The 16,094-nt window shown below is 28.4% G+C and overlaps 3 protein-coding genes and 1 long non-coding RNA gene across 4 annotated transcripts; 2 read left to right on the forward strand and 2 right to left on the reverse strand.

Moving 5' to 3' along the window:
- Positions 1–648: 648 nt before the first annotated feature.
- On the forward strand, positions 649–1,709 carry LOC113402556 (uncharacterized). Its single transcript, XM_026642846.2, has 3 exons — positions 649–931; positions 1,006–1,433; positions 1,514–1,709. The coding sequence occupies exons 1-3, from the start codon at positions 843–845 to the stop codon at positions 1,687–1,689; spliced, it is 693 nt and encodes a 230-aa protein (XP_026498631.1). The 5' UTR covers positions 649–842; the 3' UTR covers positions 1,690–1,709.
- On the reverse strand, positions 1,699–3,492 carry LOC135193490 (uncharacterized). Its single transcript, XR_010309269.1, has 2 exons — positions 2,591–3,492; positions 1,699–2,560 (listed from the first exon to the last, which is right to left on the reverse strand). It is a non-coding gene; the product is annotated as an uncharacterized LOC135193490 (long non-coding RNA).
- An 88-nt stretch (positions 3,493–3,580) lies between these two features.
- On the reverse strand, positions 3,581–10,282 carry LOC113402548 (protein CREBRF homolog). Its single transcript, XM_026642837.2, has 7 exons — positions 8,976–10,282; positions 8,567–8,756; positions 8,219–8,420; positions 7,878–8,128; positions 7,372–7,488; positions 7,007–7,103; positions 3,581–4,309 (listed from the first exon to the last, which is right to left on the reverse strand). Exons 1-6 carry the CDS (start codon positions 9,702–9,704, stop codon positions 7,009–7,011), a joined length of 1,584 nt encoding a protein of 527 aa, XP_026498622.1. The 5' UTR covers positions 9,705–10,282; the 3' UTR covers positions 3,581–4,309; positions 7,007–7,008.
- A 543-nt stretch (positions 10,283–10,825) lies between these two features.
- Positions 10,826–15,987, forward strand: LOC135193492 (spermine oxidase). Its single transcript, XM_064216195.1, has 3 exons — positions 10,826–12,409; positions 12,600–12,720; positions 14,653–15,987. Exons 1-3 carry the CDS (start codon positions 11,058–11,060, stop codon positions 14,839–14,841), a joined length of 1,662 nt encoding a protein of 553 aa, XP_064072265.1. The 5' UTR covers positions 10,826–11,057; the 3' UTR covers positions 14,842–15,987.
- Positions 15,988–16,094: the final 107 nt, after the last annotated feature.

The raw sequence follows: 16,094 nt of genomic DNA on the forward strand, positions 1-16,094 counted from the left end.
ATGTATTATTATGTTCCTTGAATCATGATAATAGTTTAAACTCAAACAAAACCATTAAAATAAATATAACTTAAGTTACTCAATGAAGCTATAATAAATAAAAAATCCGCCGATTCTTCACCACTCGTGCACTAATATAATAATATATATATAACTTCTGATAACTTGACTTATTAGATAATTATATCTGCTAGCTTAGAAATTTTCATAGTTCGCTAGATATTTATTTGTTTCTTTATTGTGTTAAAATATGAAGATAAATTTAATAGTTAAGTAATAAAAACCTTTTTGTCTACTTTTACGTTTTCAATAGATATAATAACATTTTTACACTATCCGGCACTTTAAAGATTCAGTAGGCAGATATGATTGTAATCATATCATCGTGATTTTGAAATGAAAACTTAAAAATTAGGGTCAGAATATTAAATATATATCATTTTCAAACTTTATCATTTCAAAACTACGTAAAAAAAAATATTAATAGTACCTCAACTATAACATTACTCTTTACTGAGTTAATACGTATCAGAGTGAGAATTATATAGTAATTAAGGTTTTATCTTTAATTTCCTTAATTTTAGTGATCTGTCCCATAAATTAATGTATTTATGGAAGTGATTACAACTCATATTTTATAAGTGACAACATTAGCCTAAGTCATTGAATTAGTTAAGTCATACTATAGTCATTAGTCATTTTTGTTTTGAATTTTAATATTTTGTTACAAACAACCAAGACAGACCGTTATAACATTCAACAAAACTCCGTAAGAAAGTCTCATTGAGATAATAAAAGATTTGTTAAAAATTATTGATAGTCAAAGGCATTTATAATTTGTAATGAGCACTTTCGGCGAAATAGTAGAACCTGTTAGTAGGACAACATGGGAGGATTGGGATGAAGTCTACGCCGAAGAAAATGTTACAATGTATTTAATTTACCATCGTTGTTTTATTTTTTGTAATTATTTAACTTAATAAAAAATTAAAATGCTTTTTACAGAATACAATGGCAGCTGCCTATAGAAATTCCAAAAAGAATCGAAACACTTTTTATTCTTGAAGGCAAATTTTTATCAGATTTCATGAAAGTGCAATCACGAGATTTTTTTAAATTGATTAATTCTAATATAGGCGTCAATTTACATTTGTATCAATTAACATCCTCAGACAAATATATTTGTACTGTTAAAGATTATAATTTGCTAAAAAGTAGTGAAATAATTGAATTATTAAAACCATTTATTTACAAAAGTGAGGATGTTATCACAATTCAAACAAAACCTATAATGGAATATCAAACGGCAAGTCTTGGAATGCAATCTTGGGTAATAAGACAGTTAACAACCTCAGTACCATCCAAAAAAACATGGGATTTAAATTTTGCTAAGCTTGAACAACCTAATATTCTATCAGGAGTGACTGCTGGAGGTAAATATTGGAATATTTGTCATTTGTAATCTTAGTAATACATTATCTAATCTGTATTCTAAAACTTATATTTGTTCTAGCTATATGTTTACGAGAACATATTAATTTATCAGCAACTGCATTGGTTTGTTATATTGAGCATATCGAAGAGTATCAAACAAATGAATTACTTAAGCTACTTGAAAAATTTGAAATAATTGATGATACCTGTTCGGCAAAATGCAGTGGCATATTGAGTTCAAATTTATACATTTGATTAAAAGACTTTTAAAATAATTCTACATTTTATTTGAATTCATAAACAATTTGATTATTCAAAAAATAACATTTACAGACATAAAAACTATGTAAAACAATATTATTATTAAAATATTAATTCACAAAATTAAGATCTTAACACAAAACAAAGACTTATAAAATGATATATACAGATAAGCACAGCCTATTGGATCGCAGAACAGTTTGCTTTATTCAGAATAAGATATTGATTAACATGATTACAGTGTACCATAAGGATCTGAAGTTTGAAGTACACTAAAGTATCATTACTATGTAGGTATTGCCAATACTATACCATAAACATAAATAAACCAAATAAAACAATAATGAAATGAGTTATATAAATAACTATTTTATAGAAATTTTAATTATATCACTGAATATAACTTTTTAACTCTACTTTTTTATAATATCATTTTATACAAAATAGTATGTGTAGTAAAATATACATTATATACGATTTTTTAAATATTACATCTTTAATGACATTTAGTCTGTTCTAATAATTTTACCATGCTCTCTCAGTTTTTAAGCCAAAATCTTTGTATTAAAAATTCAAGAAGTAACAATAAAAATAGACTAGAAAGTTTATCTGACTCACTTTCTAAGTTAATAAACCCGGTAACACAATATTAAATATTCTCATATTATTAATATTATCAAAGATCACAATTTATTTTATAAAGAAATATGAAGACACCATGATAGATACAAAGATCCTATAATTATGAAACTGCCATACATTAAATGTCAGCAAATTCAAATTTGAACTTCCAATTAAAAACTTATATAGAAGTAAAAATATTGTCTTACATTTAAAAATTAACTTATTTCATTTGTATGTAATTCTTATAACATATTGTATTATATATTGTAACAAAAAACTAACTTTATTATAATATACTTTTTGATAATTTGGTATGTTATATATTAAATGTCATTCAGTTTTTAATAAATTAATGTTTATACTACATTGTTGTTTCAACTACATTGTATTAATTTGCTGTTAGTGGATGACTAAAGTGAAAAAAATATAGTAAATAACCTTATTACCAATACCTATTTAAAGCACTAAATACTCCTAAAGTAATAGGTATAACTAAATATACTATAAATGTATGTATATATTATATTATAATTTATAGAGAAACTTAACATCATGAAGTTCCAATATTATAATGTTAAATTGAAAAATGCATGTATTTAATTTTTACATAGATAGTTTTTTTTATCAAATTTTTACATATTATATCACTTCATAGTACATTAAAATAAACAAAATATTTCTTAGACATTTAACAATTAATACCAAAGTTTGCTTGATTTTTACTTTTAGTTGTGATTAAATACATATTATTAATGCCATATAGTTAGCTTTAAAAATTGTATTTTTTATGTACTGCTGAAAACACAATTGGGTTCTTTCCACTTTTAAAATGTTATGATATTTTTATGAAAAAGAAACTTATTTTTCATTAAGATAATTAATAAGAGCCGAGATGGCCCAGTGGTTAGATCGCATACATCTTAACCGATGATTTCTTGTTCAAACCCCGGCAGGCACCACTGAATTGTTATGTGCTTAATTTGTGTTTATAATTCATCTCGTGTTCGGCGGTGAAGGAAAACATCGTGAGGAAACCTGCATGTGTCTAATTTCAACGAAATTCTGCCACATGTGTATTCCACCAACCTGCATAGGAGCACCATGGTGGAATATGCTCCAAGCCTTCTCCTCAAAGGGAGAGGAGGCCTTTAGCCCAGCAGTGGGAAATTTACAGGCTGCTAACGAAAAATGATGATAATTAATTAATATTGGTGTTCAAACATACAAGATAAATTTTGTACTTTTTCACAGTAAAAATTATGTAGGTATGTTATCATTTCTATAATAAAAAATACTTTAAAATACTTTCCATAAAAATGAATATATGTATAAACTTTTTAATAGTTTTCTTATCAGTATAACCAAAAAACCTCTTATTTGATACACAAAAATATCATATTGAATATTATTTTTTAAACGAAAGTGGAAATCAATGGGTAGTAAATAAAATATATAGTTTCTAGATATTATAAACTTTGTTTTGATATTTGGAAATCATATTATATACAATGTTATTAGGGACTATGTACAGTTACTTAGTTCAATAAATTTTATCACAGTAGGAACCAGCCCAATTGTGTCATCAAACTATGTTTTACAGAAAACTATATATTTTGAATATGAATAAAACGGTACCTATAGTACTCAATTAACAATATTTCATAGAAACACTAACTTCTAAAAATAATATTTAATATGGATTAGTATGTAATTAATAAAATATCTATTTTACACATTTGTTAAAAACATTTATATAATATTGCAAATAGCCTAAAGTTTTCAGATGATATGTGTGCTAAATAATTAAAACACTCGAATAATAGAAAAAGTTGAATATTTATCACATATTGAACATGTCTGGTCCATCAATTTGTACATATTTGAATCAGTTATTCAAAATATATTAAAATTCACACTGTTTGAAATTTGTTTAGTATATGCAATGCAGATTGGAGACAATGGGCAGGGCGTCTTCCCAGAATATAACGATCTATAACAATAGATAAACCTAAGTCAATGACAAAGTATAGCGCGAACAAATTTATATTGTTTTTATATAGTATGTGGTGACATGTACAAAATTACAAATTTTTAGATTTATGTCTATGACACCGAGATATTTTCTTCGTTTATTCTTTACGATTTAAAGACAATTGACTATTTGTTTTTGGAGGATATTAACTCTAAAGACAAAAGGAAATATTATTCATGAATGTTTTATAGGCATTGAGCCATGTAATGTTGTCATTTCTTATATAGGTATAACATTACATCTACATGCATGCACAATTTAATTAATATCAGACTTTACATTCAAGTTTTAGATCATGCTCGTATTGATTTTCTTGATACATTTATTATAAATTCCTATTATTTTTTACTATTAGCGACACTTTTATTTCCGTCACCTCGTTCGAACCTACCACGTTTGTTAAAAATATACTCTAATGCTTGGTACGAAGGTTCAATTATACTTGGAAGTTTGTTTAGAATTAAGGAAGTGCCTTAAAATATTAGTCACTTCGTTTTGTACTTTAATTTTTATTTTATTTTAACAAGTTACGAGTAAAAGATGTAAATATATATGTGTTTTTTAAAACAATGAAAACATACCCACAACATATCTCTTTCCTCAAAAATTTACTGACATTTTTTAAATATTGTATCTGCTTTGTCAGTAATTGCTACAATAGTTTAATTAAGTCCAGAAATTTATTGTATTCATAATATGTATTAATTTTTGTTAAATTGAAGGCAAGAAGTAATGAATATCAATTATATAGAGTAAATAAATATGAAAATAGAATTAACTCCTAACATTATTTATGTAAAAGAATAATCTAATTAAACAATTACTTAGTATTTCATAATATTTATAAAGAATTTTTATAAAAAAAAATATGGCAGAATTAATCAAACTCTTTCGTGGAAGTCCATTGAAACATGATATATTATTATTGTAAGCTCTATAAAAATATATATTGTTTATTTAAAAAATAAAACAAGCTATTGGAGATTCGTTTTGAATATAAAATATAATATTATACTATTATTTTATAAATAATATCTATATTATGTAAAATTATTATGATTTATATAGATAAAAAAATATTATATCCTACGCGTTACTCTGCAGTCTGCCAGTTTGAGCACTAAAAAAACCGGTGAATGAAAAAGATAAGTTCCTAGTCAGTGCTGCTCTTAGCACGAACTTATTTTACACCACTGGATTCCAGTCGTATCTAATACAAAATAACAAAGCAAACAACGTAAGATTTAGTCTGTACCAAGTAGATAAAAAAAAGCTTACTTGCCTCAAATAAGAAAAAATATTTTCCGTAGCAGTATTTAAAAAAAAATACCTTGTATTAAACAAAGCATGAGTATTAAATTAGTGTGTTAAAAAAGTTTAAAAGATTTCATTACGATTTTTGTTTTTGTATTAAATTATATATGAAAATCAAAAAAATAATTTAGATAACCTACTAAATTCATTTTATATACATTCATAAATATTATATCCAAACAGCTAAACATGTAACTGTATATTGAAAGTGTAAAAAAACATATTTTACAGTCAAGGTTACTTACTTACGTATTTTAGCCAAATTCTACAAATACCTAAATTTGCAAGTCAACAATCAAGAGAAATATCTTATTTAGCTTTTTGTTTTGATTTTATGATCCTGTAACTCTCGCTGTCATTGGAAAGCGAGTGAATTAATTGTAATTCATTAACCGCATTATAACATGGACCGAGCGGATGTATGAAATTCGTGAACATACTGTAACTACTATAGAAAAAGAAGCTTTCGAAGAGAAAGTAATTTAAAGTTAATTTATATATTTTTTATTTAATTCTGAAGACGAGCGAATCACGATATTATTTTTATGTCAATAAATATTTACTACCACGCCACACGATTGAGGTTTGCAATTAAGTAACATAGGTCCTGACTAGTGAAGACCCTACATTACATCAATTTGAGTTGTACTTTGGTTTTTGATTGTATTTACTCTGAGCTTATCAGTATTAGACGGTAATTCCTTTAAAATGAGGCGACTTGCCAGAACTAAGTATTGTTTAGCCAATTTTAGATTTGACTGAGGGGAGGATTTTTTTACTACACCATGCTTACTATAGCCTAGTGCGCCAATCATAAAATTGATACACTAGCAAATTTAAACCTTGATTTCAAAGAAAGATGCTGAAATAGTAACTTAATGATATGACATATGACTTCAAGTATATTAAATATTACTTAATAACCTTTTAGTAATCAGATGACAAAATCATTGTTAAGAATACAATAAATTTTAATGATTTACTTACAGTTGTTAAATTTAATTTTAATTATAATTATGACTTAATAATGGTTTGGGTAATATTTTAACCATTTAATAACCCTATTCTATAATGATAAACAAACATAGTACTTGCATAATTTTGACAACACAACATAAAATATGTACTATAAACTAAACATATTATGAGAATTATTTCAATATTCATGTTAGTTGCCTTGTGATATCTCTAATTTCTATAACTATTTTTATTTCATACAAAAATAAAATCGTCTTTGACAATTAAGCTTTTATATGACAGACATAAAACATTTCTCTAAATAACTTTGGAGGTACATAAAACAGCCTTTCGTTATATAATATTCGTAAATCTGTACAATACCTTCATATGTCGTTTAAACCACCATTATTTTGTCCTGATTTAACATTGTCCAATATCATATTAACAAACTCGGATGTTTTCCCAGCTATTTTCACCTCTGTAAGACAGAAGAAAACATGTGTGCATTAGTTAATTACTTTGAAAATAAAAAAATATAAATGCAGAATTAATCCATAATTTTATCATTAATCTTGACACTTGGAAAATAATATAATTGCCAAAATCTTACTAATAATTTACAAAATAAAGATCAATTTTGTAAATGATTAGAAAGATTTCAATTTTGAAATTTCAGACATTTCACTTTTGTTCACACAATTTATAATAAACAGGATACTAGGATATAAAATTAAAAATATATATACCTGTTGCTGTAGCAACTAGACCGTTGATGTGTGCGGACCAATCTACATTATTTTCTGGATTAGTTACCCTATTGCAAACAATTTGTTTCATTTGATTGATTCCACTCAGCAACCGCCCTGAAAAATGATATTTATAATATTATAGCTGTCTCCAAATTTGATGAAGAATGTTTTAATGTAGAAATTTTTACACAGAACTTTTCCAAGTTATACAAATGTTTGAGCCATTGTTGACTGAAAAATTTAGATATTATATAGTAGTTAGTAAAATTTTTGTAAAGTACAAATTTTTTTATAAATTTTTATTCAATATTTTAATGTTCACAGTTGTCCATGTTTTTGGTGTATTATTCTATTACTTGATTGGGGTGCATTCACTTTTTTTTTCCAAGTAGCATTACCATACCAATTAATTTTTTTAAATTTTGTATACTTAAATCAATTGGCATAACCTTATAAATCTATCTATCTGTCTATCTATCTAGAAACAAGATGAGGCTGCTTACGGTGTTCTTGTTGTAATCCATACAACTTTAATTTGTTTGCTTCATGTTGTGCTTTTTTCTTTAATCTGCATGCTCTGGATGCTAGTTTGTTTTTCTCTTTCCTTGTTTTTGGTCTTACATTGAATGGCAATTCACTCACAGGGATCATATCATTGATTATTTTTCCCAATTTATCCAATTCTAAACCAATCAGATACAGTTTTCTTGGATTTGGTGTTAAGTCATTCCCATCACCTTTCCTTGCTTTTCCACTTAAAGATAAATTGAAATTAAATCAATGAATATAGTTCAGACATATATTTTTTTAGTATAAATATAGATTTTAATAATCATTAAATTACCTATGTTTTATGCCCTTCACATTGCAATTTGGGCTGAATACAGGATCTGTAACCGAATTTAATACATGTGGGTCCTCCAACTTTTTCTTCAATATCAATCTCTGTCCTTTAGGTCCTTTAGCTTGTACATTGTACTGCCAAAAGTATTTTTCCTTTTTTGCAAGCCTAGCTTCCTTCCTTTCTGGACAATCATCATTTGAATCTGAAATTAAGAAAGCTTACATTCAGTTATAGTTTCATAATTATATTTTTTTAATTATAAATTTAAGGTATTTTCTAAGATAAAGGTGAATTAAAAATGTATACAAAAATAAAATTAGGTCATATTTTTTATAATAGCTATTTTACCATCAGAAGAGAGGTCCTCGTATCTGTCACTATCTTCATCTGATTCTACATCTCTATCATCTTCATCATCTTGTGAGAAGTCACCAGTTCCTGGACTGAGTAGACCACCAGAAAGTGACGAAACTGAGCCTGCTTCTGCTAGGGAACTTGTGGATAGTAAATGCTTTCGTGGTTCTCTTCGCTGCCATATCTAGTAATTAAGCATGTTATTAATAGACACATATCATAAAATAAATTTTACTCAAACAAAACATGCCTCATTAATAGAATGCTGCCTCCTCTTCTTAAAATTAAGTTTTGCATACATATCCCTACTAGCTATGATTTAGTGTAATAATGTTCAATAAAATAACATTGTCTATCTTTACACAATTGTGTCGGGTTACCTTAAAAAAAAATTTGGCATTACCTGTTCCATTGTCAAATGTGTAGGAGCAGAAGATGATAGTTGTGTCTGTTGTGCTTTTACACTAGGAGGAAAAGGTGGCAATACAGAAGATGCAGGTACCGATTGTCCCAAAGCAATTTCACCACTGTAACCATCCATACGAAGCAGTAATTCTGGTAACTGGTTAATTGGTGGAACAAAACTTGATGAAGCTGAACTATGCTGGCTCGAAGGGGAAAAGGCAAGTTGGGCACGACTATATGGACTACAGGGGCTTTCTGTGGCCATTATATTTGTGTTCTGTAAAGTATTTGAAATACGTTTTGAACCACTCATGGCACCACCAATTTGTATACAGTATCCATTTTCCTCTGGTAAGAGTAAGTCATCAAAGTTCAAATCATCCAAGGAAGTATCTGGATTTGCATTTAACTCTGCCAGAGTAGGTCCTAATATTAAGTCAGCTTTGTCTACTTGAAATATATCATCATCTTCCATTTTAAATGGTTCCATTTTTGAGGAATCAGCTTCAAATGACAGCTTGTTATATGACAATGTAGGAACACTGTGGAAGGATCCAACTTGATTGTCTTGTAAACACAAGTCTATGTCTCCATTGAAGTCACCAAGTTCTGATCGCCTATGTGGAATTGGTACTGATGCTGACATCGCCAATTCGAAGGGCGACTCCTGTTTTATCTCTAAACTCGGTTCTAAAAGAAAGTCATGAGTGTAAATAGAATCCGACATTGCACGTGTTGTGTGAAGTGACCTTGACGTAGAATCGTCTCGTTGATAGACTAGCGCACGCTTACGTCTTTATCGATTTTAATTCACTGAGACCCACGTGTCGTTACTTATAATGTTTATTTATTTCACTTATTTACACAACACAATATTAAATATATATGAATGTTGTTATACTATTAAATCGAATAGATTACATCCTTCCATTACATAATACAAGCACTAACACAGCAGCAAATAAATTTGTAAGCAATTGATTATTCACAATGACTTTCGATAGTAAATTTAGAACAATCCTCTTATTTTATTCACATTTGCAATCCCTAAACCTATTCTATAATGTTTTTCCAAATATTAATAAAAGATAAATCAATAATACAGGAAACTTAGACTGATAATATTTTTACACACAATAACAAAAACACGCAAGATACAAGTGAAGAAGTAAACAAAGATTTTATGATATTATTATTCAGCATATTCAAAGGTCATTAAACAGAAACAGCAATAGGAAAACATTGATAAAAGAACGAGATAGCGTCAATTTGCTAAAAACAGGAAGATGAAGTGGGGGAGACGGGGTGTCATGGTTTGTACTTTAGGGATGTGATTTATTGATAAAAAAATATTTATCACTGTTATTTAAGCTTTTATAAAAAATACATTTAGTAAATATTTTTAATAAAATTCTTTAACTATATCATAAGGAACAAACACAACAGGACAATAGTAACAGGTGTGAGTGTGACAAATTGAACGGATAATAATAGCACTACTTCAAAAATGGAGTAAGATAATTTTTTTGTAATAATTTCTAGACTTATTGTCTAGTTGTCTTATTGTTTAAAACAATTTTTAAAAATGCTTATTAATCTTTTTTTTTATTTACATTTAAAATTTTGTGGTTTACATTATTAAACATAATTATTAATTATTTAGCTGCAAATTTTAAGGAATAATTTTTAAAAAATCTTTGTATTGTAATATAATATATTTAAATATGTCTGAAAAAAATAAGTTTTTATAAAATATTAATCAATACTATTAAATTGATAAATTCTGATAGTACATTCACTCATTCAGTCGATAGTGTAAAGATATCCTTATAGGATGTGATTATTTTGTTTCGTTTTATTATTTAAATCGGATCCATGTTATGAATTAATTATTCATTATTTTTCTAAAGAGAGTGGTAATTGAAGTTACATAATCAACTAATCTAATACATTTATTATTATTATTCTGTTAGCCAAGAGTAATGTCAATTTGCCAATGCAATATTATGCCAAAGTAACAGCTGACTGAGCGTCAAAAGCTCAGTAACAAAAAAATATAGCAAAATCTTCTTTTAATATTATGGGTGACGAAAATTCAAATTCTCGTAAAAAATGTGAAGTAAAGAAATACAATGTAATAATAATAGGAGGTGGTATGGCTGGGCTAGCCTCAGCCAATCATTTTATCAAGAATGGTATGGACGACTTTGTAATATTAGAAGCTAGAAAACGCATCGGTGGAAGGATTATTTCTATACCAATGAAAAATCACAATGTTGAATTAGGAGCTAACTATATTCACGGAGTTCTCGGTAATCCGATATACGAATTGGCGACGAAAAATGGTCTTGTAAACATAATAAATATACCCAAACCGCATAAGGTTATTGCGGCTACAGAAAATGGTAAGCAAGTGCCCTTCGGTGTATTACATGAAATCCACGAAGCTTATGTTTGTTTCTTAAGGCGTTGCGAGGAGTATTTTTTATGTCAATACCTTCCCCCACCCGACATACATAGTGTGGGTGAACATATAAACCTTGAAGCAACCATATATTTAGAACGCCTCCCGACATCAGAAGAAAAGAAATTGAGAAGATTAATATTCGATTGCTTGTTAAAACGTGAAACTTGTATATCGGGATGCAATTCAATGGATGATATTGATCTGTTAGAATTAGGCAGTTACACTGAACTACAAGGTGGTAATATTGTGATACCCTCAGGTTATAGTTCTATTTTAGAACCTATGACTAAAAATATATCTCCTGACAAAATATTGTCTAACCATCCAGTGACAAAAATTATTTGGGATTCAGAACAACAAAGTAGTTTAAGAAATTTCGAAGATGTAGGAGAAGAATCGGAAGATTCAGATCAAACTGTGATAGAAGACATCTCTAAAGCTACCTCTGAAAGGGCAGGTGATTCCAGTGAAAGTAATGTTAACACTTCAGAAAAACTCAGCAAAAAGTTATCTCATTGTGTTGAAGTTATTTGTGAAAATGGACAAAGTTTATATGCAAATCATGTGATATGTACTGTACCGTTGGGTGTCCTCAAAGAAACAGCTGGGTCATTATTTGAACCTGCGTTGCCACAGTATAAGTTAGAGTCAATAGAACGATTATTATTTAGTGCTGTTGATAAAATTTACTTAGAATATGAGAGGCCTTTTTTAAATCCAGACATAACTGAAATTATGTTGCTCTGGGATAATGCACAAGTTTCTGAAGATATTTCAAAATCATGGTATAAAAAGATATATTCATTTGTTAAAGTGACAGAAACTCTATTATTGGGTTGGCTTTCTGGAAAGGAGGCTGAATATATGGAGACATTGTCAAGCGATGAAGTGGCAAGTACTTGTACAAAGATCTTGCGTCAATTTCTAAATGACCCATTTGTTCCTGCACCTCAATGTTGTGTGTGGTTAGTATACATTGTAATACCTTCTTAGTAAAAATATTCTCATGGTGTTAATGTAAAAAAATGTCTTTCTTAGATTGGTATATAAGCCGTTGAAGTTGTTACATATTTGTAGGAAATCATAAAAATATTTTAATATAATTTCTGAATAAAATCAAAGTACTAACATTATGTGACTATTTTTCAATTTCAGTACAAGTTGGAAAAAGCAGCCTTATACAAGAGGGTCTTATACAGCTATTGCTGTTGGTGCTAGTCAAAGTGATATTGAAAGTTTAGCACAACCACTGTTTAGAAATGTACATGATAAAAAGGTAATCTATTATATATCTCTATATTTGTTGTAGGGTAATCAAACAAATCAGATACTTACCAAAATTATAGGTTAAGGACTGGATAATTGGAATCTAAGGAAGGTTTTCACAAGTGTCTAACTTATTTTAGGATCATTACTAGAAATTAGTACTTGTATTTGTTCGAATTTAGTTTTTAATTTTTATTATAATACATGATCCAAATGACAAATGGGCTACCTAAAAGATGGTAAGTGCTTAGTCACCACTACTGGTCATAGATATTGGCACTTTAAGACATATTCATTCCTTAAATTGTCAAGTAAGTACTAAGTGCGGTACATATTATATGCTATTTGTGTATAGAGATGTCATTCATCTGATTGAGTTGCAACTTTGTACAGTTGTTCTTGGTATGCGCACAACCAATAGCACAAGTCGTATCTCATAAATGTTGACAATCAATATTTAAAATGCATAGTAATATTAGCCATTTAATAGATAACAGGATATTGTGATACCCCATACTTCGAATCATTTCTACTTTCACATAAGACCATTATCACGATCCAACCAACCATCACCAAGATCTGTTTTTTATCTAATCTAGCAAAATAATTGTGATGTAATTGACATCAAAAATATTTTATTTTATAATAAATTCTTTGAAATTATTGACCTACTAATAATTCACCCAATTCTTTTAAATTTATAATAAAGAATATCTAAATTAGATTTGTATTTAAGTATTACATGGCGAAGATATGATAATATTTTATCTAATGATAAAAAAATCGTGCGACAGTCACTATTAAATTAATATAAGCCGCTACAGGGAAAATAAACTTTAGGTATTTTGATCTTACAGTATTTAAGCACATCAAGCAATATGGGCATGTATCGTAAAATGTTACCTCAGGATACGAAGGCAATATTCTACAGGCTGTTTATTAGATTTATTTAAATTGGGTGTTTGTTATTAATAAAACAAAAAAAAAAATTATCTGTTGAAGAAACATCTGTGGGTCATTACTACCTTCTAAAATGTATAAGCAATATTTGACTCTACTCTAGATTAGGTTTAGAGTATAGGTTTTATATATTTTATCTATAAGAATTAATGTCATATTACAATAGGTATTAGGTATGAATGTGGATGACTTTAAGACAAGGACTTAATAGTTACATATGTACATTACACAGTTTAAAATTATGCAACCTTTTGAGGTCGTTGCAACGTGTTTTATTATAATATGTCACATTTATAATATACCATATCATACAAAAAAAAGGTTTTGTCGAGATGGCATAGTGTTTTTAACCGATGATTGCGGGTTGAAACCCAGGCAAGCACCACTGAATTTTCATGTGCTTAATTTGTGTTTGTAATTCATCTCGTGCTCGGCGGTGAAGGAAAACATCTTGAGGAAACCTGCATGTGTCTAATTTCAACGAAATACTGCCACATGTATAACTACCAACCCGCATTGAAGCAGCGTGGTGGAGTATGCTCCAAGCCTTCTCCTCGAAGAGAGAGGATGCCTAAGCCCAGCAGTATAAAATTTACATGCTGTTCCTGTGATACCATATTTATATGAGATAATGTAATATTTGATCGGACTTGTTAAGAGAAAAGTTCTAATTTTGTAATGTAACGCGCTTTATTCTGGTTGCTTCCTGGGACACCCAGTCACAACTAAAAATGTGATGGTGTTGACGTTTTTTTAATAAATGGATATATAAAATAAATTGATGAGTGAAAACTTATTTTTAAGCGTGGGCATACCTGACTACACATATTTTATTCTGCTGTTAAACTCCAATTATAATAAGATTTTTTTTTTGGAAACTTAGTGGACTAGAAGATAGAAGAAGATTATATATTACTATTGTTATATATATATAAAACTATTGTTTTTATATGAAATAAATTTGAATTTTTCCTGTTTTCAGCCAGTGTTACTCTTCGGTGGAGAGCACACACATAGCAGTTTCTACTCAACAGTGCATGGCGCTTATCTCTCCGGTCAAGCAGCTGCAAGGCGACTGCTAGTTCCGGATGTGACTGCAGAGAATGTTCTGGATTGCCCCGAGTCAAGCGACTTAAATACTTGGATACAAGGCATACAGCTAGATGGTTAACAAAGAACTTTAAAAAGAGACGTCACTCTCTTTTTATACTTGTATAACATGACACAGGAACTTCGCCTATTAAAAAAGACATGAATTTGTATAATAACCGTTCCTCATTTATATTATATGTAACACTTTGTTCGAGGCTAATTATATTCCGATTATGCTTTTAAATGATATAGACAGTAATATACAATAAGATTAAGTAGAAATTACAACTACTTATTTCCATTTTGATCTCCATAAAATTTGTTTTCAAATGTAATTTTTGTGAAGATAATTTTACAGATATACTGCTGGTATATATGGTAGCTTGCGACTCAACGCTTGTTAATTGGCTCGAGAGGTCAGAGGTCTGCTTATCTTCTATTTTTTCTGTTTTGTATTAAATACTCTTAAACGTTTAAGAATCAAGGTCAATCCGTCATATATAAATTTAAAAACTGTGTTCAGCCAAAAAACCATTGCTTTTGCAAATTGTGACTAATCATACTACAATATACTCATCATGTGGGGTATAAAAAAAGATGTCACAGGCTATATTTTAATTTTTGTATTGAAAAAAAAATGGATTAAACTATTTATTTCGATTCATATGGAATTTATCGTAGTTATATGCAACCACATGACCTAATAATTATTTTGATTGTACAAATTGTACATATTAATATTAAATTATATAGTAATCTGTGTTACCACAAAAATGTCGTTCACACAAATGCATTTTTAGATTAGCAGTATTAGGGTAGGTTAAGATCGTATGTTATATATTTTTCACGTTTTACTTTTACTATATGTATGTATATAATTATGTATTATTCACACATACTGTCTCATACCGCACTATTTCCATACGTAGAAGGTTAAGTGCCTGAATATAACGGATCTTACAAGATCCATTTCGTTACACAAGGTGCATAATGCATTAAGTTCGCGCAATAATAGAAAATTACTCTGTTAAAAATTCAATTGAGTCTAAATGTATTATTTTGTTTCAATCAATATTGTTGTAATCTAATTTATATAAAACAAAATTATATATATATTTTTCTTTACGTAAACAAATGAGTTGATGTGTTTTGATTTTAAATGATGTGGCAAATTTTATCGTAGTAAAGCGATGTAAAAGAATTTTGACATAAATGCAATAAAATATTTTGAGTTTTAATTGATAGGTAGCTCCTATTTATGATTTTCTAGTCACTGCATGTTTTTGTATTGCTTAAATAAATCAATAAAAAAATTGTTTGTTTTCTTTAATA

Source organism: Vanessa tameamea, chromosome 11, assembly GCF_037043105.1.
Source record: "Vanessa tameamea isolate UH-Manoa-2023 chromosome 11, ilVanTame1 primary haplotype, whole genome shotgun sequence".
In the NCBI taxonomy this organism is placed as follows: Eukaryota; Metazoa; Arthropoda; class Insecta; order Lepidoptera; family Nymphalidae; genus Vanessa; species Vanessa tameamea.